Source organism: Triturus cristatus, chromosome 4_2, assembly GCF_964204655.1.
Source record: "Triturus cristatus chromosome 4_2, aTriCri1.1, whole genome shotgun sequence".
Taxonomy (NCBI): domain Eukaryota; kingdom Metazoa; phylum Chordata; class Amphibia; order Caudata; family Salamandridae; genus Triturus; species Triturus cristatus.
The window spans coordinates 495,272,366-495,299,955 of record NC_140586.1 but is presented as its reverse complement, the minus strand read 5'-3'; the positions used below and the strand labels follow the sequence as shown (position 1 = coordinate 495,299,955).

The 27,590-nt window shown below is 41.1% G+C and overlaps 1 protein-coding gene across 1 annotated transcript in view; it reads right to left on the bottom strand.

The window, feature by feature from the left end:
- COL24A1 (collagen type XXIV alpha 1 chain) overlaps positions 1-27,590 on the bottom strand; it is an 826,732-nt gene that overhangs the window by 539,612 nt on the left and 259,530 nt on the right. Inside the window, exon 7 of the mRNA XM_085602067.1 lies at positions 22,931-22,984. Coding sequence (XP_085458193.1) covers positions 22,931-22,984 — 54 coding nt within the window. The remainder of the gene's footprint in view (positions 1-22,930; positions 22,985-27,590) is intronic.

Here is a 27,590-nt window from a genome sequence, read left to right as displayed (position 1 = left end):
CTGGGGATTGGGGGTGCCAGTGGTGAATGGATATTTTAGAGCCACCACCTGTTCCCAAATCGGAGGTAAAAAACATCTGGGAGTGTGGGGAGATAACAAATTGCCCTTTGAGCCTCAAGTTAAGGCACCCACCTCTACTTGCTTCGGGTTGCGCAGAAGTGGTAAGAAAGTGGTGTTTTTTCTCTTCTCTCCAAAGATAAACATTCAGGTCCTGATCACCTATCGGTTGGATTATTGCGATGTACTGTAACTGGGTTTGCCAAGATATGCCTAAAAAGGACTGCAAATCATCCATAATTCAGCAGCGCTGCGTCTTTGCTATGTGCCATGTTCTCAATCAGTGGCTCAGCGGGTGAAGGTCTCCCATTGAGAAGGAGCAGCACTTTAAGACCTTATGCATGGTGCATCACATTTTCTACGAAACTGGAGCACTGAGTTTGCGGCCTCATGTTCAACCATATTGTCCTGTTTGGTCGGGAAGATCAGCCTAGCTTAACCCATCAGTAATTCCTTGCTTTAAGAGGGCAAAACAAGGAGAACAGTCATTACATGCATTACATGCACTCACACCCACTCTATGGAAAAATCTTCCCTATCATTCAATGACAGTGTCCAATCATTTTAGTTTTAGAAAGCAGCTTAATACTTGCCAGGTCCAGCTGTAGGTTTTGCTCTACTCCACTAGCTTTGGTATGCGCTGGGGAGCCCTAATTTAGTGCAGCCATAGTGCTTTAAATACTTTCAACAACATAACATGAATATTTGTGTTGGTTAAAAGGTCAGCTGCCAGACCTAAAAATCCATGCAGGATAATGACCATCCCCCTTCCCATCAGTCTTGCTGCCATAGAAAAACCCCATAAATTATCTAGTTATCTAAAACACTTTGATAACATTACACTGTCACGTGTATGCCCCTGAACATTCAATTTGAATTGACTGAATAAATAAACAAAAAGATCCCAGCTGTGTGGAGAGCAAGCACTTTTTTGTGGAAGCACGCAGCTTCTGCCCTATGAAAACATGGACTCCTAGCTCTCAACATGAGGGCAGAGCCAAAGCCTCTCTCCTGGTGATTCTTTCTCACATAGTTGTCTGGCGACAGCTGCACTGTCAAACCAGATCATAATAAATAATGTACACCAAACAGTTAAGACAGTTTAGGCAAATCGTGAAAATAAGTTCTGCTATTGATAAATGCAGTATTAATATATATGGCCCACAACATGAGGAAATGGATATGTGGTCTAGTGAGTAGCTCTTTTCCATGAAAAAGACCCATGTTGTAATGTGAACTTTCCATTAGACCTAACTGTGAGATTCTGTAGATTAATTTAATTTCCCTGCCAGTGCCTCATTATTTTCATCTTTCAAAATATCAAGCCAGCTCAGAAACCAAAATCAATGGTACATTAACATAATTTCAAATGACAGAAGATAACAAAACCTATTCTAAAAAATAGCTTTCCTTTTCTGTACATGTATACCCAACTTATTGGTAACCCTCAATCAACACCATACTAAGTTACGACAAGCTTTACAGAAAAACAAGTTTGTCAGTGGTGCCAGGTAAAACCTATGAACTAAAATCCAAAAAGAGTCAGAAACATCAGCAAGCTGAAATGCCATTACCATAAATTTACACATGCAGATTGTCCACTGAGAGAACAATATTCTGGCGTACTGCAAGGCGAAATGTGCATTTTTACATTATTTTCACCTGTTTTCTTTAAGTGAAACATTTCACCCGTAAAGAAACCCCCACAAAAAAATGTGAAGTCTGAGGTCCTATTCCACTCAAATTCAACAACATACTATACATTGAATTTCCTTACATTTACAAGTGCAGTTAGGGTGGTAAAATGCACTGCTTAGTGGTTTTATTTCATTCAGTTGAGCTGAAGAGTTGAAACTATTTTCTACGGAGGGAGGCAGTGTGGTGATGCTTCCATTTAAAAACCCTCTTTATCCTCGAGTTGGGCAGTGTCCTGCAGATCGCTCACTACGCTCGTGGGTCTGAAACTGCCGCTGACCATCAAAAAATACCCAGGACAAGACGAGCAGAACTGGAGCCTCATATTCAAGCTTACTGCCCTGTTAGTCCAGTAAGATCAGCAGAACTTAAACTATCGGTGATTCCTTGTTTTAAGAGGGCAAAACAAAGAGGACAGTCATTACGTGCACTCACACCCACTCTATGGAACAATCTCCCCTATCATTCAAGGACAGTGTCCAATCATTTTAGTTTCAGAAAGCAGTTTATTAATTGCCGGGTCCCTTGCTTTATCCCTTCTCTGGGTCTAAGTGCAAATGTCATTACTCTTCTTAAAGAAGCACTTGATGGACGGAACCTGTAGGTACCTTGCTCTCACCTAAACGTGGTTGGTGATGGCAGGCAATGCTGAGTGGGATGATCCACCAGGAGAGAACAACCACCACTAGAGCACTTTTTCATCTCTGTTCTTCCCCATCTCACTGAACAAAAGTATATAAAACCTGGTAACACAGCACGACAGTCTAGGACTTCATCATGGCTATAAGTGTCCTTTAATTTTAAGGTATATAAATAAGCTTAATGAGCTAGAAGCTGCCAATATTTTGAAGTCACTCAAAACTGGAATGGATTTACAAAAACTGGATAGACATAAATCTAGTGACTGGTCACACACACTTTAGTACATTTCCGTGTCATCAAGAGAAAGGTTTATCAATTGGGTAATAGATCTGCTGATGCGTCGGGTCAAAACAGATGCATTTATTCATAAAGGGGTATCTGCAAAGTAACTGGCAAAAGGAGCATGTCCTTTAAATTTAGACACTCAAAGCAGGGAAACATTTCAAGAGAAGGGAGTAAGAGAAACACAAATTTGGCAGTCACATTTTCAAGAATATATCCCTCATCAAGGGACCTGGGCAAGAGATATTTGTTCAGGAATTCCTAACAGTCAACAAGATTTCTTTTTACCAGTTACTTTTTGCCAGCATAAAGAGGAAACTGAGTCTTTGAATCACTGTATGTCTCCCGGGATGCATCTGTTTGGCCTTTGCATGTAATAAATGCGCTAAAGTTTTCTGGAGTCTTGCCACATTCTGTCCTTATTTATGGGGATAAATGAATTTGATTTTCTAGGACAGGATAAAAACAAACACTCGAGCACTGTTGTAATTCCGACCAGCCATGTATCTTTGGCATTGTGGAACTATTAATGTTATTCAAGTTATTTTTTTCCTTATCTAATCCTTGGTACACTGCTGCTATTCACATATTTGGAAATATCCCCTGCTTGATTGCTACTTAGACACACGTATAGATCTTCGGCTTGAATAATTAGAGGAGATTTTGATCTTTATATTGGAGCCAACACTGATCTTCCAACTCTCTACAGATCTTATACATATGAATAAATTGTCTTGTCATTTGAGTATAACTAAAGGTTATATATAATAGGGTATAATAATAGCAAAGCTTTGCCATCTCTTTTGTTAGAAACCCAAGAAAAAAATATTTTAAAAAAAGAGAAAGATATTCTCCCTGGCAAGGCAGACCTAGGGGAAGTTCTGGGTTTGCAAGCAATAGATGCTTTTGAAACCACTCATGGATCCCAAGCAGTACAGTGTCAGCAGAAGCTGTAAGGCAATCTAAGTTATTATATCTAAGATAGGTTTCTTCTTGCTGCATGTGCGACTAATAGTTCCATAATAAGACCCAAATGCAGCTTCCAATTAAAGTACAAAACACCCTGCCTGATTTCAACAGATCCAATTTGAGCAGAAAAACACTGTCCACCGGCCTTCCCAGCCTAGCCTTCTCTAAATATTTCGTGGCATACAGCATTTTCATATCTCATCCACCCTCTCTGCACATGTATCACAATCCTTTGGGATGTCTTGTATCAATGGATTTCAGATTTCTTTTATATGGTAGAATTCTAAATTATTTTAGAATAAAGATCTGTATTATTGTATGGAGTCAGCAAACACTCTAGCCTCACAATCCTTCAATAATGCATGGCAAATTATTACACCTATTTCTACAAATGATCCTGAGAACTGTGGACCCAATTTAATGAGAGTGCATACTAATACGCACTGACGTCCTGGTATGAGGAAGTATAATACACCCTTTCTTGAATTTGGATTTTGTGATGGACTTCCATTTCCTGGAATTTCGGTAACAAAACACATAATTCTGTTGGACAAGGAGAGACTGTGCCTATACCATTTAATGCATCACTTACCAGGATCTATGGTGGAGGATGTGCAGTTAAGTTTCAATAGAGGCATAACTCAAAGCACTGCATTAGACCTTGGCATTAGTGGCTCTTAAATGTACGGCAAGATGTAGACCATAGGAATCCTAAATCAATGACCCCAGTTCCAACAAAAATGAATTGGGATGGAATGGCATGATTACCAAATGAAGAGGGAAAATCATTTGAACTTTGGAGATAGTGTGATCCCCCACAGCCTTTAGATGATCAACTTAAACCTGGACCCTAATTTCTTACATCAACTTAGGGGGGTTGGGATGCGAGAGGGAGACCGGTATGCTCCTAGAGATTATTTTTCAAGCTTCATGGCAAATCCAATTTGGTGAAAAGCTGAAATAGGAACATGGAATGTTCTCTGAGAACATTAGAGTCAAGACCCAGCTTTTCTTTACACACCCACAGTCATTCTCTGCAATAAACCAACGTTTTCTAAATAAGCTATATGTAGGCTATCCTGTTTTAGGTATAAACCTATAATAATTGAGAAAACCCTGCTGAAAGGGATATAGCCGTAAGCAGTGTAAACATATAAACACTGATAAGCACATGCACAACCACAGACTAAATGCCATTCAAAGAAAGGAAAAGAAGACTGAAGGGGTCATTTTTATTTCTTCCTGAAGGGGCCAATAAAATGTTATACAAAGTAGAAGCAAGAAAGACTGGGCTAACATTACTCTGCTTTATGTTTTGGTTTGTTTAGGGATATCACTAAAATATTGTTTCATCTTCCTTTTACTTTTTTCAGTTTTGTGGCCAATGTTTGATTATTTCACCGATAGGTAAAATGGCTGGTTTCATAAGAATATTTCCCAATATGTACCATCACATCTACCACAGACAGAGAATGGGTGAAAGCCTTTAATACATCACCCACCTTTTCTAGTGAGTCAGTATTGATAGTAGGTGAATTACCAAATAACCCAGGCTTTAAACATTCAATGCAAAGTGTAGTGACAGGTATATGTGAAAAGAGTACTGTCACCAAGCATCTGGGATAGTGGTGAAAACATGGCACCAGACCTTTGGAAAACATCGAATGCAGTGTCTTTTGGAATGCTGCTGCAAATAGTTCTTACCAAAAAAGTTCAACAAAGATTGGAGTGACATTGTTTGTATTTGCAGTGATTCTGCTATGTATATGAAAAAGTTGTGGGATGACCTGCCAAAATCGATAGCTGACATACTTTGCTTCCCTGTAAGAGACCCCTGCCACTTGCTAGAAGGTATGCTGAAAGCATCTTTACAATCTTCAGAGTTAATGAAGAATGCTATTGATTTTGTAGTCCATCCTGGTGCACTGTTTCGCTATGCGCGGGAACTAAAACACAAATATTTCTCATTTTGTGCTTTTTGTGGCATCAAAGCAAGAGTCATCCCAACTGATTCAATTAGCTGATGCTTCTCAGCCCTAGAGGCCGTGAATGCTATATTATCTATGTGGTGACAGTTAACAGAAGTTTTGCTAAGTGATGATGCAAAAGGCAAGAAATGTGAGGATCTTTGGTCACATGATGTAAAAGAAAGTACACTCTACTGCATTCTTAGATTTTTACAGACTGCTGTAATGGACATAACTAAACCTAGAGTCTGAAAACACCCTTGTCTACCAAATGTTCAGTGCAATTGGTCTAGATGTGGAACAGCTCCTTGAGAGATAGCTGGGAGACACCTTTAGTGACTTTGGCATTGCAACATGTTCCATGTTAGAATGATTGCCACTTAGTAAGCAAACAAATGTTGAGGCGCAATTCAGGAAATTTTATTTTACAGTGCATGAGAAATGGCTTGCAAAAATGCATAGAAATGTCCCTTTACCAACCATGGCATTTGAAATCAAAGAAGTCTCACTGGGGTGCTTTGCACAAGTTCCAGATCCCTTCTGAAAAGGGGCATTTTCTCTTGACTTTGAAAAGTACTGCCTCATTTTTGACCGCTTTAATAACTCTAAGGGCATATGCACCTAGTTCAATGCATATGTTGCAGAACTTGTCCCAGAGAATTACAGTCTTCAGGTGCACAAACATTGGCATGGAAAGCTGTCAGTGGTTAGAGTTATCAAATTGTGTACTGGCTGTTTTGACCTTGCTTTTTAACTCAAGTTCTAATTTTCACTAGAAAACACTGAAAAAACCCAACAGAATTTACCAAAAATAAAAACTGAAGACAGGAAAGCCTAGCTATATGTGACACACAGTTGGCACATGTACACATGCAAACTGAATCAACAAAATGCTAATGATAGGGAAAGTAACATAATGAACCCTTTGGCTCCTAATTATATCACAAGTTTGACCCCTTCTCCCTCCAATAGATGACCAACAGCCTGCTATTGGCTGCTAAGTGGCTACACCAAAGGCATAGCCAATTTATGTCTGTGAGCGTGTTTCACACAATATGAAGCCTACGCGGATTCCTATTGAATAAAAACTCTCTGAATCTTGTGTTCACCCCCCTGCTTGTACTCAGAATTGTTGGGACAGAATTGTGTATTATGGATGCATGGTGGCATAGATTGGGTACCATGGACCATATTTTGGCAACGAAAATAGGTACGCTACACTCTAGTTTGGTAATATAAGAATGGGGTGCAGTGGTCATCTGATACTCCCAGATCCCTGTGCCACTGTACCTGTTGCACTATAACTACATTTCTGCAGACGATTTAGACACATGCAGGAAAAACACTTGACATAGTAATATGATACCTAGGGACCTGCCTGTAAAGTATTATTGCAGACATTTTTCCTCTTGATTGTCACAGAACTCCAAAGTGACTTTCATAATGCATACAATGTATCGAAGGTACTACTTAATCCCATATACAGTGCATTCTATTGCCTTATTTCAATACAAGGCAACCTGCCACTTCTAGGAACAAAATCTTTTACCTTTAGAAAACATAAAGCGCGCTACAGTAGTCGCATTAAGGCCCTTATCCATTGCTCCCTTTTGATCAGTGTAACACAGCCCTGTACCAATACATGAACTGACCCAAGGCCCTCCTGCCAATGCAGAATAACTAAGAATCTCCCCAGTACCCACCAGAGGGCAGGATTTGCCCAGCCTCACCAGTGAGTGACCTTCTAGACAGAGGTCTATTTTAATATTTCCGGCAAGAAAATTACTACCCGCCACCACCAGTAGAGCGCATGTTCGTACCTCTTCTTCACAGAGTATGAATTGCTGCTTCTTGAGTTGGAGTAATGCAGACCTGTGCATTTGCTACACTACCCACTGCTCGACCTCTTCTTGATGAGCAATATAACAAAGCCCCTCTGATTGTGAATTCACTATAAAAGAATCTTTATCCTACGTTTGCTGTTCCTAAGACCAAATTTGATTCTTTTCTAGCCGCTAAAACATATAATTGAACCCTCTTCTCAGAGTTCTGCTGCTTCAGAAGTTTGCAAACTGTGGCCTGCAGGTTATACATAAATCCCTGCAGTAGCTACAAAAACCAACTAAAACATCTCTCCTCATTAACGTTACAACATAGCCTCCCTGTTTTAGCATAACATGTAACTGAACACCTCCTTTTTATGTTCACTGTTGTTCCAAAGTGTTGCTTTTTGCCCACCCCTTCCCACACACCTTTAGAGCATGCATCATTCCATCTGCTGCTGCACGTGGTCTACAACGTCTGACATTGAAATCTGCAACTTGGAGGTTACGCAGAGGTCTCAACAGCTATGTTGACCAACCAATGACTTTCTCACTAAAGATCGCTCTGACATAAACCATCCTGCGTATATTCACTGTGACGGTGTGTTTGTCCTTTGTAAATTTGTGCAGCAGAGAGATTAGAAATGTCATAGTGTATTACTTGCAGGGTTTCACTAGTCCATCTATCTTACCTTAGACCATTTGTTTCTCTGCATAGGTGAACACAGCAGTACTGTTCACTGTCTATCTGCCAATAGTCCATGTTAGGGCAATTTAATGGTTAGGGAGAGCTGACTGTATCCTATTTTTACAAAGTAACTCCCACTCTCTCTAAAACAACTGAGCGAGCTTATTTAGCCTATTAGCGACTTGAGTTCAACATACCAATAATCTCCCTTGCTTTGTAAAGAATAATATGATGACAATTTTTGTAATGGTATATTTGTGTCACAAAATATATACTTCATTATAACAGAAAAACTGAATAATTGGTTAATTCACTCCTTATTCAATGGTGATAACATAGGCCTGCAATATACCGTTTGTGTAGCATGCATTATGTCACATGAGAAAAATATTGTATCCCTTACATTGACCTAACCACTACATCCCATGGTGGGCCTAAAGTAGTAGAAATAAATGTGGATATGACAATAGTAAACATATACTTACAGCAACAACGTGTGGATAATTCTTTGAGGGCCTGAAACATCCCACTGTTCCACTGAAATACTAGAGGAAGTCTCTAAGGTGCACATACTCTCGGACTGAGGCATGCAATTTGACATTAAACAAATTTTACGAGGGACAATTTGAGACCTCATTGCTAGGTGTATAAATTCCACACCCCAGAGTTTATCATAACAGAGGTACCATTAATTCCTACCTTTAGAATTAATGGGATAACGAGTTGCATCCTGAGATTCCCCATGGTGGTGAAGAATTGTAGAAGGAATTTGTAACTCTGAGTTTGATGAATTGATAATTCCCCATTCTGTCCTGCAATTTCTTACCAGTAGCCGAAATCTCCAGGGGAGACATGAGAGGTCCTGAGAAACACTGCAGACATTAATGCCGAATGGGGCTGGTAATGGGGTAACAGAAAGCATTGAGCGTTATGGGGACTCATAATGAGGTCATTACTGAGACAGTCTATTCATATTAGTTTACTATAAAAAACAGAAATGTATTTCGAAATTGTATTCTGTGTTGTTGCGGATGCAATATTTTTGTATGTCGATATTACTGACCTTGCAATAGTGACCTACTACTGTGTGTACAGTCATACAAGGATACCATTTACTAGTGCACAACATTACATTTCAATCCACTGTCCTCTTTCAACCCCCCCACCATAATCATAGTCGTTTTGGAAAGTTTGAAAGCTTGATTTATGGAAAATGCATAATTACAGGTTAGTGCTAAAAGATCAGATTCGTAACACCTTCATTATATTTAAACCATTCCTCAATTAATGATAGAACGTTTTCTAAGACAAAGAAACTGTTAGAAAGTTTAACCCTAGCTAGCCCTATGCCAGTCCAGGAACCAGGACAGCCACATGAACATTGCACTCGTATAGAAGACTCACAATGTTCAGTGTGGTTTGCCATGAATTCAGCCTTCTGCCCTTTGAGGCGCAATGTTGGCCGCCATCTGGATGCCGCCAGTAGCGGTAGGTGTTTAGCATAGATCACAGGTGTTGAACGCAGTGTGAACACCTGGATCACAGCCGTTCACAAAAGTATTGCTGCAAGGAAAACAGAGAAGTTACTCTGAGTTCTTTTATGCTGCCTGTAGGCAAGGCTGGGTCACTGGGTTAACCCCTTGTGCTCGTGTTCATCTGGTTAGGGGCCATCAGACAGCACTGTATGCAGCAACAGCGTGTAGATCATTCATTGGAAGGCCTGAAGCAACCCACAGTTTCATTGAAATACTGGAGAAAGTCTTTAAGGTACACACACTCTCGGATTAAGGTTTTTAATTTGGCAGTAAACAAAATTCACTAGGAACCATTTAGTACCGCATTACTAGGTCTATGAATTCAATACCCCAGAGTTTACGATAACAAAGGTGCCATTTACTCCTTATCTGTTGAATTAACGGGGATTCTGGGTTGCACACCGAGTGAGAAATTGTAGAAGGAATTGGTAATTCTGTGTTTGATGCACTGGTAATTCCCCATTCTTTCCTGCAGGTTCTTCCCAGAGATTCCAGTAGCCAAACTTTCCAGGAAAAACATGAGAGATCCTCAGAAACACTGCGGATATTAATTCCAGATGGGGCTGGTGATGGGGTTACTAAAAGCATTGGGAGTTATGGGGTCTTATAATGAGGGCAATACCGCCTCATCGATTCCCTCGCTTGCAGTCCTTACATGTGAGGCCTCCTGCCTCCCCAGACAACTCTTCCACTTAGTTTAATTGCATAAAAGGGCCTCCCGTCACCACAACTCCTGTTTTATTTGTGTCTCCTTGCATCAATCCTTGTTGGCGATGGTGGGCCTCGCTGACCGTCATGATTTAGGAGTTTATTTTTGGAAGAAGAAATATTGAGCAGGTTCCAGCCTTTTTTGGCTGTTTACCAGGGTGTTCAGGAGGATCTACCTTCAAGCGTATGGTCAGCAGTGAACGCTGGAGCAGCTCTTTATTTAGTTTAAGCGAAAGAGCAGCTCTCCTGCGCTGTCCGGGTGTGCTCTGCTGCCAGGCAGCGGAGACTCACAGCGGCATGGGATGCTTTGACGGAGTCAGGCAGTCCCATTGCCGCTGGGGCACTGCTTCCGGGGTGGCAGGGCCAGATTTCAGCAATACCTCGCTCGTGTGAAGCGCTACCTGCGTATGGCAAAGGGGCAGCAATGCTTCTCTGCCAAAACCAGTAAGGTCCCGTTTGGGACAATATGTGTATGTTTTTACCCTGAATCTTGACAGCGTATGATTGTTTAATAGGATACACCCAGTTTGGGGGATTTTCTTTGGATTTGTTACAGTAAAGTGGTGGCCATTGGATAAATGATAGGCACTGTACCTATTTATGGGTAGCATATGATGGGAGTTTGTGTTTCTGATTTCATTGCCGGATGATGTCTGAGAAGCATGCTATGAAGAGGAAGCATGTCATTAATTTTTCATCTTCCACTGATGAGGATGACCACTTTTCAGCAAAGGTACCTTCTGGTAGTGGTGATATAGCAAATCTGTTGCCTCCATTATTGTGGCAGTCAGAGGTGCAAGAAATTATTGTGGCCGCGGTGGCCAAAAGTCAATTCCAACAGAAAGAAAGGGGGCAGATCCTCTCATATACATGAGTCTCAGGAGTCCTCTTCTTCAGACTCAGAGTGCCCTATACGTCCTCAGACAAATATATGCAGAGAGAGGGGATGTGGGACACTTTGTCTCGGGTGCACCAGAATCTAGGCTTTCCTCCTTTTCGCATGGATAATGAGGAGGAGGCCTTTTTTCAAATGTACTCTCCCTCTGCTACGGCAATGCCTTTACATGGCGCAATCAAGGATATGGTGATGTCTGAATGGAAGGAGGTGGATAAGGTTTCAGTTCCATGGTTACTGCAAAAACGTTATATGCTGGAGGGTGAGAAGGTTCTTCCTCATAATAACCAAGTGGACTCGAAATTGGCAAAACATCCATTAATCCTGAAGACTGTACCCCAACTGATCATTCAGATAAACTTATCTATGTAGGGTTGAAGAAGGCTTTTGAAGCAGAAAATCTGTCTTTGAAGGCTAGCTTGTATGCAGCGTATACAGCACAATCGGTGAGTAAAGATTTTGATCAATTGGCAGAAGTAATCCAGGAGGGGCTAGAGTGTTTGGAGCTGTTATCTGCTATGGAACAGCAATCCCTCTTATTGGCAGATATATCATCGGATATAGTCACGGCTACTACTTTGTGTTCAGGGACTTTGGTGGCAGCCAGATGGCACCTTTGGATGAAGGATTGTAAGGCTGAAGTGGTGGAAAAGTCTGCCTTGATGAAAATCCCATTAATGAGGTCTATGTTGTTTGGCGAGCAGCTGGATGCCATGATTTCAAGGCCTTTAAGGCAGGAAACGTACCCTGCTGTATAAGAGTAGGTCTCATCTGCCAGCACGGAGTCCAAAACGTATTGCACTACTCCACGGGGTAGATCTGGGGCTCTAAAAGGAGAAAATCATTCAGGTTCCTCCAGGAGAAAGAGGCTTTGGAGGGGTTATTCTATTCTTTTTCCAGTACAAAAGGTCATCCTTGGCCAGTGCTGGATCGGAAGTGGGTCAATGCTTGGGTTCAGTCAATTATTCCCCTGATAAGACCAGGAGATTGGTTGGCATCCATAAACTTGGAGGACACTTATGTCCATTTTCCTGTCAAGCCCTCTCATCAAATGTTTCTGTGGTTTGCCATAGAGGAGGCGCATTATCAGTTAGATAGAGCCTTATGATCCTTTGATTCTTACTACAGAAGCCAGTTTGTCAGGCCTAGGGAGATGATTTGCAGGCGCAGGGTTGTTGGACTAGCACCGAGGCAGACTATTCCCCAAATTGGAGAGAGCTTGAGGCCATAAGAAGGGCTCTTCTTGTATTCAGTGACCAGTTACAGGGCAGGGCGGTGCTGACAACAGGACAACAGGACAAACAATGTCACCGCAAAGGCATATGTGAATAGACGGGGTACTCATTACATAGGTCTAGGGAAGATGTCTCACAAAATGTTTTCACGGGCTCAGTGGCTTTTCCTGATGGCTCCGTCCCCCCTGGAGTTCCCAATTTTGAGGGTAGAGAGTCTACAAAAACTCTGTTTGTAAGCCTGGAGTTTGAAATTTAGGGATTTAAAGGCCAGGGTATTTCAGACTACATTACAAGCATCTAGGAAGTGGTCTACTCAATGTTCTTATAACTGGCATTGGAGAGCCTATTACAAATGGTGTGGGGCCAGGAGTCTTAATCCTACTAATGTGAGTTTGTTGATGGTAATGGAATTCTTACAGGATGGTTCCAGATTGTGCCTGACAGTGGCTACTCTGAAAGTACAGTGGGTGGCAATACAAGCATTACGGGTCCATGGAAGAATTTGTTGGATGAGGACGGCTTAGTAGTACACCTTTTGAGGGGACTGTCTAATTCCTGTCAGTACCCTCTTAGGACTTGTCAATGGTTTTGGAGTCCTTGATGTCTGCTCCATTTGAGCCTTTGGAGGAGTTTGACTTGCGATTCCTCACACTTATAAAACTCTTTTTGATGGCTATTATGTCAGCCAGGAGGTTGTCGGGAGTTGGGAGACTTGTCTTCTAAGTTTCATTTCTGCAAGGTGCTTCCTGACAAAATGTTGTTGGTACCGGTGCTGGTGCTTACCCCTAAACTGAATCCTTCTTTTCATTTGTAGTAGGAAGTAAATCCCCCAGAATTTTTCTCTTCCCCAGGGTCCCTGGAGGAGGAGAGATTGCATTGGCTGGATGTCAGATGGGCGATTCTGGTCTATTTGAAGAGGGTTCAGCACTTTTGTAGGGTGGAGTCATTATTTGTGATTTTAGGCTCAGCCAGGAAGAGGGCAAACCTGTGACAGCTACTTTGAGCAGATGGGTCAGTTTGTTGGTCTCTAAGGCTTATGAGGCTCAGGGTCAGGTTCCTCCTTCCTTGATTTCGGGTAGGTCTACCCGGAGTATGGCATCTACAGTGGCGGAGACACATTGAGGAAATTCGCCACACTGAGACCTCAGCTGAGTCCTCCATGTTTGCTAAGCATTATAGATTTGTTGAGGTCCGATGTATCATGTGTGTTCTGTCATCAGGTGCTTTCTTCAATGGCAAAATAGGAAGAATCCATCCTGATGATATGTGTCTCAATACATTTGTGTGTTCAGCAGGCTTTGTCAGTTGTTCTGATTTTATTGCTTGCTATTTCTCATATTTAAGGGCTGCAAGCAAGGAAATGGATTAGGATGTAATGTCATAATTACATACTGGTGAGTGCATTACTCTGAGTCTTGTTCCCTCGCTTGCAACCATGATCCATTCCACCCTCATTACAGAGCAACTGCCAATTGTGATGGTTGGAGCTTGATACTAACAGGAGGTGTGGTGGGGAGACCTCACATGTAAGGGCTGCAAGCAAGGGAATAGGACTCAGATTAATGCAATTACTGGTAAGTAAGTATGACATTACTTGAACAGCCTATTCGTATTATTTTACTATAAAACCAGTAATGTATTTGGAAATTGCATTCATTAATTGATCTATTTAAATTCTAGTTTAGCGGTATATTCTGGCAGACTTAAGCCTCCTCTCAATGTACCAAGCCCAGTACTACACAAAGAACAGCAGTTAACTGGTAAATTCTTAAACATTAGTGTTTGTTTTGTTTCAGTCAGTTGAAACTTAGAAGACTACAGACAAATCTATGAGTTGAGAAATTTTCAGACTTTTTCAGGAGTCACAAAATTCCTCACGATTAACTGTGGGAATCTATGCAAATTATACTTTTCTCTATGTTCTCATTCTTATTTAAAACTCCACCTAAAGACTGTGTGCAGCAAGGTCAATCTGCATGGGTGCATCTAGTAAATGTGATCATTCACACAAAAAACTTTGTCTTTTTCCTCTTCAGGAAAAATATTTTTCTCCACAGTGATAGCTCATATCATTCACCCATTACAATTTGGAGTCTTCACCTCCCTTTACCACTAGGGAAATGAGCGCACTGCTGAGTTTTGCAAGAATAGTATTGCATGTTTTACGTGGACAGAAACACCATGCCACTTACTAGGAACTACCCACAAAATTATGAATTCCAGTAATTCTGTTTTTTGTACTCCCACCCCTGTAACACTCTTTATCACTCCTAATCTTACATTGCAAGGTTTTCTTTATTATGTTCTATGTGCCACCCTAAATACCCGCAGATCAATATTCTGTTGATCAAGATCTCAAATTTGTAAACATATTTGAATTGTTTCTGTACTGAAGTTCATGTGCAAATAAAGTATGAGTATGTGATTCAGACAGCAACATGCTCCATGGCAAACGTTCTGGACTCTCTCCTCCTTTACATTAATGCCTGCAGAATCGCAACTCCCATCTAAGGCATCTACAGTGGAGTATACTCCATTGCAACTTGAACTAATCACAATTTGACCTTGTTAGACCTGGCTTGTCGAGCGGGTTTATCCCCAGGCTTTTAGCTTTTTGACCTTCTGTTTTTAACCTGTTTTTGTTGATTTTATGACTCTGGGCACTTTACCACTGCTGATCAGTGCTAAAGTGCATATGCTCTCCCTGTAGATTGTTAGGGTGGATTGGTGATTCCATGATTGGCATATTTAATTTACTGGTAAGTCCCTAGTACAGTGCACTGTGTGTGCCCAGGACCTGTAAATCAAATGCTGCCAGTGGGTCTGCAGCACTGATTGTGCTACCCACATGATTAGCCTGTAAATGAAACTCAGATCTGCCACCGCAGTGTCTGTGAGCAGTTTGGTACTGCCATGTCGACCTGGCAAGTGCATCCACTTGCCAGGCCCCAGCCTTTCCTTTTCTTATATGTGAGTCACCCCTAAGGTAGTCCTAAGGCACCCCTGTGGGCAGGGTGCAGTGTATGGTAAAGGTAGAACATACCCTGATGGCGTGGCCTTCCTATTAAGAGAATCCTACAGAAGGCAGAAATCAAATATGCTCTCCTCTACCCCACCAACCTGCGAATCACTGATGAAGGGAAGCACACCACTTTACTAACACTAAGGCAACCCTCAAATTCGTTAAAAGCATCACACCAACAGCATCAAAGGGATCCCCACGACAGGAAGGGGGTCACAGCTGATTGACAATGACTGGTATCATTACCGCCTGGGTTCTCTGCTGTGACAATACCACCCACAAAGCAGGACAAAAGGTTGTCCACAAGTGTCTGGCAAAATGGGCAGATGACACTCTATTGTGGGTGTTGACAAATTGCCAGTTATGGGGTTTTCTAGTGATCTACTTGTTCCAGTATGTTCAAACTGCAAGACAGGTCCCCGCAAAAAACGTATTGCCGTACACCATACAATACTTCTTCTGTGAATCTTTGGTCTTGCGTGCTCGCTCTTTCCTTCCCATGTAAACTTTCGTCTGTGAAAAGGTCCTCCCAACATTGGCACTTAAGACGAGCAACGGCAAAACAGCCAGTACACAATTTGCCAACTCTAGCCACTAACATAGCTTTCAATGCCAATGCTGCTGCATCTGAAAATTGCGATTCTCTGGGACAGGTTCTGCCACATATGCGTTGAATTGGGCATTTATGCCCTCAGAGTTATTGAAAGGTCAAAAAATGACGCAGTACTTTTCAAGGTCCAGATAAAATACCCCTTTATGGAAGGGATCAAGAACAGCGAGGCTTCATTGACTTTAAATTGCATGGGATATTTCTATGCAAAATGAAAGCCATTTCTCATGCATTGTAAAATAGCATTTTCTGAATTGCTCCTCAATGTTTCTGTGCTTACCAAGTGGCAAGCATTCTATCATGGAACATGTTGCAGTGCCGAAGTCACTTAAAGTGTTGCCCAGCCTACTCTCAAGAAGTTGTTTCACATCTACACCAATTACGCTGAATAGTTGATGGACAAGGGTGTTTTTAGACTCTAGTTTTTTGATTTTGTCCACTATAGCAGTCATGTTTTCCTGTAAATATCTAAGAATGCTGTAAAGTGCACTTTTTTCACATCACTATCAATATGCAACTGAAGATCCTCACATTTCTTGCATTTGGCATCATCACTAAGCAAAGATTCTGTAAACAGTCGCCACATGGATGAAATAGCATTCACGGCCTCTAGCACTGAGAATCACCGGCTAAATGACACAGTTGGGATGACTCTTTCTTTGATGCCACAAAAAAAGCACAAAATGAGAAATATTTGTGCTTTAGTTCCCGTGCATTGTGAAACAGTGCACCAGGATGGTCTACAAAATCGATAGCATTCTTCATTCACTCTGAAGATTGCGAAGATGCTTTCAGCATACCATCTAGCAAGTGGCAAGGATCTCTTACAGGGAAGCACTTCAGCTCAGGTATCGATTTTGACAGGTCATCACACAACTTTTTCATATATGTAACTAAATCACTGCAAATACAAACAATATCACTCCAATCTTTGTTGAACTTGGTAAGAACTTTTTGCAGCAACATTTCAAGGGACACTGCATTCCATGTATTCCAAAAGTCTGGTGTCATGTTTTCACCACTATCCCGGATGATTGGTGACAGTAATCTTTTCACATATGCCTGTCACTACATCTTGCATTGAATATTTAAAGCCTGGGGTATTTGGCAGTTCACATACTATCAATACTGACTCGCTAGAAAAGGGGGCAGATGTATCCAAGGGTTTCACCCATTCTCTGTCCGTGGGTAAATGTGATGCTATACATTGGGAAAGATTCTTATGAAGCCATCCATTTTACCTATCAGTGAAATAATCAAACATAGCCAAAATATTAAATAGGATTTTGATATTTCCTCGTTCTCTACAGTTTATAGAACAATTAAATAAGACCTAAAACATGCTTCTAAACCCTGCTTCTTTAGACCAAAGACCACAAAACTGAAGAAAACAAAGAGGAGCAAAAAACAATATTTTAGTGACATCTCCATACAACAAAACTAAAGCACAATAATGTTAGCCCAGTCTTTCATGCTACTAACTTACATAGCAAAGTTACATTGAATTGGCCCCTTCAGAAAGAAATAAAAATGACTCTCTCATTCTAGTTTTCCTTTCTGTGAATGTCGTTTTTTTTCTCATTGTGCAGGTGTTTATCAGTCTTTATATGGTTACACTGGTGAGGGCTGTTTCCCCTTTGGTGGGATTTTATCAGTTATTACAGGTTGAAACCGAAATCAGAATAGTCTAATTATAGTCAATAGGACTTCTACAATGGTAGATGAGACATCTGCAACTCTAAATAAGGTTTTAGTTCTTATGGTCAGAACCAAGTTTGCATCAACTGTTAGAACCCTCCTAATCCTCTTCCTTTATGCCTTTGCGATGTAATGGGACATAATATTAGGAATTAATCTGCATCCAAGGAAATGTTGGACAATGCTCTGAAACTGTGCATACTCTGGCACAGTATGACTTCACTGTGGAGGAAATGGGGCTCTTCTCACTAGCGGAATTATTGTAAGACTTGGTACTGCTCCAAAGCCAACCACTTTATATTTGAATTAGCTACTGTGATAGGACATTAGTCCTACATATGTGTGCAACAGTCGTTTGTGTTCAGCTATTGAGGTACAGGCAAATCAATGAATGGTGTGTTAAGAACAGCTATATTGACAGTGGTATATTTTGTAGACCACAAATACAGAAATATAACACTGAAACTTAACTTTCCTGAGCACTTGACGTGACTGGCGGGTTAACTTTGCCACATTGTGGAATTGGAACTATTAGTAGAGTGCAGTATATGCAGACTTATGAACTTGAGAATAATAGAAAGTGGACTGCATTGAAAAGTAGCATTTAAAAGCAGCCAATGAAGGTTTCTCAAATACAGTTTGACATTTTAGTATGTTTTCTCCCCTTTTTTCCAGAAGTGGCATTGCATTTTGTGCTGCTAATAGCTTTTTCAGTGCGTCCACATTTTCATCTAAGTATAGGATGTTGTAATCATCTATGAGACGAACGTTGGTTCACAGTTCTTGGATTCATTACATTTAAAGTGCTTTAACTGTGTTTAGTACTTGTGATTTGTATTGCTTTTCATTTATTGTTTTTACCCCAGCAATGATACACTGGATCTTTCCTATCTCCTTTGTCAGTTTACTTGCATCAAATTATCATCTTAATTTAGTTAAACACTGAGATAGGAGTATATTTCGTGTGGTGTTAATTATTTTTAGGTCTGGCCAAGAGACTGTTTTAGCGATCTCTCTGTATCAGGTTTTCCAAAACCTTTATAAATTAAATGCACATAGATACAAATACATGGGCTTTGGGACAACCGTCTTCATCAGTTGGTTTATACGACATTCAGTTTGCTTACTCCAACCAAAGCAAAGAGCATGAGGTAACGGGTCACCACACTTCATTACCTGGCTCTCCTGCACTGTGAGTGACAGCATTTTCCTGATCACACACTCATTCAGACCAGAAAAAGTGTGCACTTCATTGCAAGGTCTGGTGTGCCAGCTGCTAGGTCACTACTTTATTTTATTTTTGTTTACAGTTTTTGCGTATTACTTAGGTTTGCAAATGAATAAATTATCAAATTGCACACTTGCCAAAGCCAACCCCTTTGGGTTTGCCAATGCTTGTTTTTATGGTAATTGTGTGTTATCAGCATTTTTTTGGAAGTGCCATCCTTGTTGACTAATTATCACCCAAAAACCTCCCAAACCTTCTGAATGACCCTGGGGAGTGTGATGATACCAGAGTATCCCATAGGACGGCACGTTCCATTGGCATTCTTTGTATACTATCTTTGGCTAGCTGTTGGCAAACTACTGAGATCCATAATACTAACATGCAGCATATTGCAGATGTCTCCATTGGGTCTTCATTGTCTAATTAACCCCAGTGGTGTAGCAAGAGATGGTTGGGGGGGCCGACCGGCCCCGGGCGACACGAGTTTTGGGGGCGGTTGCCTCTCCTCCCCGCTCTTACATGTGGCCGTCGCGAGGCAGCAAATGCAGGGGAATTGCCAGCAACCCCATCCCCCACTCTGCTGCCAGGCAGCAAAAGCACTTACCACCATGGGCGGCAAAAGGTCTAGCTACGCCACTAATTAACCCAATTTTTTTGTAGGGAAAGTGGCTAAATGTTCTCCCCAAACTTTCTTGCCAATGCTTGATTTATGATCGGGCCCTTGCAAGAAAGGCTTGGTTCAGCTGAAAGATCCATTATGGATTATCCTTACAGTTGTGACTGTAAGCATTAGACACAGATGGCCCATTGTATTGAAGGCTTTGGCTTTACCTAGTAGGGCTAGCAGAACATAAACTCCAAAATGGCATGAGTCAGACTGAATCCTGATGGGAGCCCATGGGAGAGATAAGCAGCTTTCTGGTGTGGTTTGAATAGAGCACATATTTTTCTCTCACCTTTGCCAAGAAAAGACATTGGGAAACCAGTCAGTTACATTTCAGACTTTGCTTTCATCTATGTTGTAATGGAACATATTACAAAACGCATGTATCATGAAATCATGCATCTCGGTATATATCTCCTGCTAAAATAGTGTTCTAAAGGAGATATATATTGTAACTATTTGAAAGGCTTGCTGTTTCATCAACATATTTTACCACCTATTTGCATTTTAAGCAAATTGCACATGAGGCCATTAACTAACACATCATGCAAAGAGTAGATGAAACAATTAGTTGCCAAAATGTAGTGTCTTCGCCATGGATCAGTCAAGTTTTTTGTATCCCCATTATTAAAGTTCCTATTAGTACTTCAGTGCATAACTGGGTTAAAATCTTTCTAAATATTTCCTCTGACCTCTATTTACCCACTGAGGTATTTTCACCACATTGTTCTCCTAAGGAATGTCAACAGATGAGAAATTAATTTCTAAATTCAACTGAAAGCCCATGACTAGTTCCAGGGACAAAAGGAGTTACCCTCCACACAACCACTTCAGATTCAGGTCTCAAATGACAAAAGATGAGATGAAAATACCAATAAGGATCTCATTACAAATTGCTTATTATTTAGTGAGAGAATCCTGGTGCCAGAATCTATGATTCGGGATGGTACTCCCACACCAAAGAACAAGTATTCTAAGCTATTTCAGCCAGAATGCGGAATATCACACGAATTTAGGAACATTGGGTCCTTTTCCACAACAAATTACCACTTCAGGGTCGAACAACAGCCAGGGGTGGCTCCTCCGCAATGGCGGAGGAGCGTCGTCCCACTGGCTCAGAGACAGCAGCTAAAAAATAAAACAACATTTCATTATCGTTTTATTTTTAAACAGCTGGCTCTGCCAGCGAGTGCAGGGAAAGGAGGGACCAGGCATGGGTGGTAGGAGGAGTGCTATGTGCACTCTCTAAGTGTGCATATGTGTTTGGACGGCCGTTTCAGGATGACCAAAACACACATGAACACTTAGGTTTCTCTAACCCGGCCGGGCTGGAGAAACCCCCACAGAATCCCAGACCTGAGCTGAGCGTCTTTGCAGCCCGCTCAGGCCAATCCCTTCGCTGCTCTGCAGTGCGGGATTGGACAGCGAGTCTGATGCAGCCCCAGTGCCTGGAGTGACAAGGAAGAGTAAAAACACCAGGCGTGATGCGGAGAGTGGTCAGCAATTTATGGTACTTGTGGTCGTTTTTTTTTTTATCGTTAAACTCACCCACCCAACCCCTGCACTACCCCTCCACTCGTCCCCCTCACCACCACCTTTTGTATGTGGTGGCCACCACTGACAATAGCCTGTTTTGAGAACGTGGTGACTGGTTGCATATGGATTGCTTAGGGTGACGGGTGGGGGCGGTAATGCCAGGACAGGGCCATGCTTTGCCTTCTCTCTATGATGTTCAGTAGCAGGTCTGGGGCCAATGTTTGCCTCTGCCTGCAGCCCGTGTCCACAGTATCACCGGGTGCACTTCTGTACCTGGTGAAACTGTGCTGGTGCTTCTGGACCAGAGATTTGCAAGCCCGGTTTTGCAGATCCAAAAATCACAGGTAACACTCGAGCACAAAAAATCATCTGAAAATGTATACCCATGGGGTTACAGCTCTGAGCGTCTTGTGAAGAGGCCTTCTTTTGTATGACACATCTGGTGTTTTAAGTCACTACACACTGAACATTTCAATTACCAAACTTGCTTAATTTAATGTAGGGGAAATCAGTATATTAACACTTTAAGATATTTCACATTTGGGTAACTAGTGCCACCAATGCACATCACAATCCATATTTTTCACATGAAATACAAACATATCACTGAGTCTTCATTATGGTTTGACTTATGAACAAATAAAAAAACACAATAGCAGTAAGTCACTGCTGCTATTTTCTATCTTGAAATTCTATTTTACAATTGAACTAAATTGAGAGTGATATGACATTTATTGTAGTTAATCTCATGCATATTGAATTTTCTTAACCCCCAAAGCTAGCAGCTAAATTCTAAAGAACACTAAAACGGGTAGACCAGACTTGATCCTGTAAACAACACTTAATCATCAGCCTCTGCATGAAAAACCTCAGACTTGCTTTTATCTGGTTGGTAGCATCCAGCTTAGCAATACATGTCTTAGATATTAGGCAACGCTACCTTTCACATTCTGGAACAGCTCGGTATGTTATTTCTTTTGAAAAACCTACATAACTTGAATACAGAAACTAGATACTTAATCCAATGGACAAATTTCCTATTTTGCTAAGAAGTGACGTTTTGGCATGGTAATCCTGGTTCTTAACAATGCGAGGCTTGTTCTGGCACTCAGACAGATCTGCACTTCCTGATCAGGAAGTAGATAGTCCCTTGAAATGACGGGGCGGATTGTAATATGATGTGCAGGTTGAAGTAGGTAGCCACAAGCATGCTCACTCATCACCTTCATGAGTGCATGCTTTAAAAAACAATTAATTATGTAAATTACTGGACCATCAATAATTCTGGAATGGGGAAATATAGGGCTATCATTAGTTGAACCCTGGGAAGTGTAGGAAAAAAAGAGACATTTGTTTTACCGCACTGACTTCCACAGGTTATTCCCCATCTTTACATCATTTACTATCTGGAAATTGTTCTTTTTGCTGCTGAAAAGTTCTTTGCTCCAGGGGAGGTGGATGTGGTGTTCCCGGCTCACTTGTAATCCGATGTGGGCAGGGACTCTGTTTGTGAGCCATATTGGGGTTACCACTATGCGTTGCGCTCCTGTTTTTTAATTCGGTTTTCACCTGAAGAAGCCCCACTTAAGCAACAGCTGGTTCATATGCTATGGAATTACAAGTTACCCTTCAAAACGAGTACTATTCAACAAATAAAAAAGTAAAGAGGAACTTACTTTTTGACCTTGCGGACCAGGGGGTCCAATTATTCCCATTAATCCTTGGTCACCCTGTAAAACATAACAACAAGGAATGTGTTTTAAAAGTCGAGCTTGTTCATTACATGAAGATAATTACGATAAAACTCATTAAGTAACACCTTGCATTGGTCAGTTCACCGTTTCTAATGTGTTCATGAGTTTTAGTATTATTTTATCAATTAATATTTATATTTACTCCTCTACAAAATGCTTCAATTTGTTTCGTATACAAAAGCGTATAAGCCTTTTCTTCATTACGCCAGGTTTTAAAAAAAAGTATAATAATGATATATAGATATTTTAAACGAGTTGTAATTTGTTAGAGAGCCAGACATCCAGACAGAGAAGGCCATGAGAACAGGAATCAGAAAATGGTGAGCTCCTCAAAGAAGAAGTTCTCCAGTTTACTCCAGCCTACATGGTCTGGTTGAGGGGGTGACTGTACCCCCTGAACACAACCTTACAGCAGTGTAGAAAATATATCAAGGGCCGAAAGCAAGGAAGGAAAATGGACCACTGTGCACCCAGCTGAGTAGTGAAAGCCATAACTGGGGTGCAGTAGGGACCTCACTGTCCAGGGTCCAGATGTCACTGCCCCATTGCAGTAATGATAACTATGGTCCTAGCCGCATACTCCAGGTCTGTACATAACAGTCCTGAGCAGATTCCCAGGTAATATGATTACTGAATGAAGTGCACAAGATCAACAAAAAGGAGGTTGTTAGGGGTGTATGATGGCACCATGGTGTGGCTAATATCCACATTAGTGTCCAGAAAATATGAGAACTTCCTTCTAAAATGTTGAGTGCGTTTAACCCCAGTGCAGTGACAATATTAATAGGTTTTTGTCACTTTTGTAAAAACAATAACCTAAGGAACAGGTATGATGGTCCAGTCTAGATCCACACATTTGCTTGTTGGCACAGATGCATTGAACAAGGTATGCAGATGGTGAGGTCCAAACCCAGAATCTCCAGAGCTGTTCTTATGAGATTCAGGGGGAATGGGAATGCCGGGGGCTGGCGCTGTAGCTGTGATTCTCAGTGTCGCTTAGGCTGGTTCTGCTACCTGCTATGGCTTAAGGTCATAAACATACCAACATTGATCAAACAGCAGCAGGTCCTGGTGACTGACAACTGCAAGTGGTCATGTCATCAACATGTGATTGATGGGTGCATGTGTGGCACTGGTACCGCTCACGCTGCTTGTACTAAAGTTGGGTGTTGTAGCTGCGTTATCAATGAACACTGTGCACATGCTACTTCTGATGTGGCAATCGCGGGTGGTGGGTGGAGTTGCTGTTGCGGTTGATAGAACGTAAAGTCAATTAAAGTATAAGACAAGAGACCTGGTCAGAATCAAAGCAAAGTTCATATACAAGAAATCTAGTCTTTTAATGTGATATGATTCTTTACTTATGGCAAGCGCTTCAACTCATTTTTAAGTAATTTCCTGAAAACCAGGAGAGACAGTTCTAAGTCTAAAATTTCTAAGTCTAGGAAGAGCGACGATGCATTGCACAGCATCAAAATGCTGCTCGTAGAGGGCCATGGCCACACAATTGCATATGCTACAAAAAACGATTTTAAATTTCTTTTTAATTTCAACAAGTTTTATTGATTTTCATAAAATAAGGTACAAAGCAAAGTAATAGATACAGGAAACAAAAACAGTAAAGAGGGGGGGGCTAAAATTAAGAAGAATATAATGGGGAGCACAGTACATATTCTTGTACAATATCGTGCATTGCAAATTGTATATACCTTGCTAGTCACAATGATCAGTATACTCATACCCATCCTCCAGGGGAAGCCTGGAGAATGGGCGTGTATTTCCCCACTCCCAGAGTTACTGACATTGGAGGTACCAGGCAGTTTCGGAAGTACTCCTGTAGTAGGGGGAATTCTGGCCCATTAGGAAATAAGGACTTAATGGAGGAATCTGTAATTCCAGGTCTGATTCCTTCTGTAAATCCATAGCTGAAATCTGTGAGCGAAAGTAACAGAATCTCTGGTATTCCTGAGGTTCTCCTCAATTCTGTAGGACCACTAACCGCAGTTACCAGCCCCATCAAATTTTAGAGGTCACTTGTAATGGGGGCTTCAGTGCTTAACCTCTTCAGCGCTGCGCGGATTCCCGCGCAGTGCTGAAAGATCTGAGCGCGGGCGGGGCCATGACGGAACGGTTCCGTCATAAGCACAGCCCAACCGGCGTGCATGACGGAACCGTTCCGTCATCGGCATCGAAGAGGTTAATGTGTACCAGTGGTTGCAGTTGGTGAGCGCTCACACTCCTTTTTGGTGATGCAGACTTCTTTTCAATGTTCACATAGAACAAGAGAGAGAAAGGCAGAAAAGCTCGACAGAAAGAGAGAGAGAGAAAAAGACAGGAAAACAATGAGAAAGGGGCAAGCAGGGTTGGAAAAAGAACCCACAAGTGTGAAATGAAGAGACAGAAACTTTGAAAAAGAAACACAAGCTACAATCAAGACTAGGCAGCCTAGATATTCGTCAACCCAGGCATCTAACAGATTCTACAAAAATGTTGGGCCTGTTCAGGTATTTGTTTTCATTTATTTATTTATTTTTAATAAATTAATCACAAAGTATACTCAAGTTAACACTGATCATTATTATATGTAAAACTATTCATGGATTATGCAGAAGACATGCAAGCATCTAAGCAAGCATTTACAACATCTCCATTCTGGCTGTTTGCTCAGAATCTCAGGACTTGTTATATTGAGCCGGGTCCGTGTGCGTGGCTGAGCCTCATGCTCTGCCCATTGTCTTTACAGCAAGTAGGGCCTTTCGCCAAACTGACCCCGAATTTGGAATTCTTGGCTTAGTTCATCATTATGGATCCCATTCAATAGAAAGGGGGCTGAGACCAAATACCATGTTCTGCATGCGGACAAACACTCTGCTTGTTTAATAAACGATTTGACCTTTTCAGTGACTTGTTAAACTGGTCACCAAAGTGCTGGACAAATACAACCCCTTTGGTTGGGCATAAGAAAACAATCATTTATCATATTCCTGGACATAAGGCCAATTGATAACAGATATGTAAGTATATCTGTTTAACAATGTTAAATCAAACTCCTTTTGTTTGCCTCAATCTGCTGAGACATGTCTATATGTTTAGGAAAGAAGTGGTGTAAGCAAAGTGCTGAGGTAGGACCAAAAAAAAAGGAAAAGGAAATGAGGTCAGATTAGGTCTGTAAAAGACAATCTGAATGGGGAAGCCTGAAACAGCTTCACCACGAGGGAATTCTTTTTAGAGAGATAGTTAAGATTATTTATTAATACCGTCAATGCTCTGTGTTATTAAAAAAATTGGCTTTTACATGCACCTAATCGATTACCTTTGTTGCTATTACCCGATATAATGGTTCTCAGTTTAGCTCAATGTCTAAATCTGGCTTGCTGGGATATTTATAATCTGCAGATCACAGCAGATGTCAGTAGAGAGCATTAACTCACTGCACAATTTTGCCGAAGGGAGCTGTCAAAAATACCATTTGCTTTTATCACAGTGATACGACTTTTCTTCCATAGGTAGCAATTTGCATACCTGCAGCAGTAGTTCCCACTTTTATATGCAGCTCAAGTTACCACCATTATGGCTTTCATTAAAGCAGCATCCATGGTCCGAAACTGGATCTACAGTCTTTAAAACCCCCAAATAATTAGCAGCCGCCAAGCAAAACAGAAGTTGCACTGATGGAGCTGTTTGACACCACTAGGACAGATGTGCTGTTTCCGTATATAAAAGAAGAATGTATACCACAAAGACAAAAACAATTCGATAATCTTTCTACTACCAAACATATTCATTAAATTATATGGGAAAAGTGTGTAAAAATGAATATTTTTTCAAGTGGCAACAAATATTCCCAATCCATATATTAAATATCCCACCGTTCTCATTAAACTATACTATAAAAAAATATATATTTTCACTTTGTGCCTCGCAAGAGGTAGGAAAGAATTATGTACATTTACAATGCATTCCAATACAAGAACTGTATATTAACATTTGTAAATTATTCCTTTTCTACCTTAGAATTCATAAAGAGAACTGACCCTATGGCCTAAATTACAATTTTATAAATATCCCATGAGCCAGTGAAGTACCATCACACCAATCGAGAAATCCTACATTTTGCTTTTTTTTTTTAAAGCCAATTATATATCTGCTGTTTAGTGGCATTGTAGCACTGTCCTGAATTGAGGCAATCTCAGGATTTCTCATCTTAGATGGCGTGTTAACCGACCTGACATCCTTGGCGAGACACTCCCCCAAACTTCACTCCTTTATATTGCTAGAACTCTGTGCTTGTTACCCCTGCTAACCAGTGCTAAAGTGTGTGTGCTCTCTTCTTAAAAATTGTAAAATTGGACTACACCTTACTGGCACATTTAATTTGCATATAAGTCCCTAGTATATGGTATATACATGTACCCAGGGCCTGTACATTAAATGCTGCTAGTTGGCTGCGGCACTCATTGTCCCACCCTAAAAAGTATTAATTTATTTATTTGATAGTTTTTATAGCGCGAACATGACCCTTGCGGGTATCAGAGTACTTTTCAAATATGCAGAGAGCAGAGCAATAATCACAATAATATCG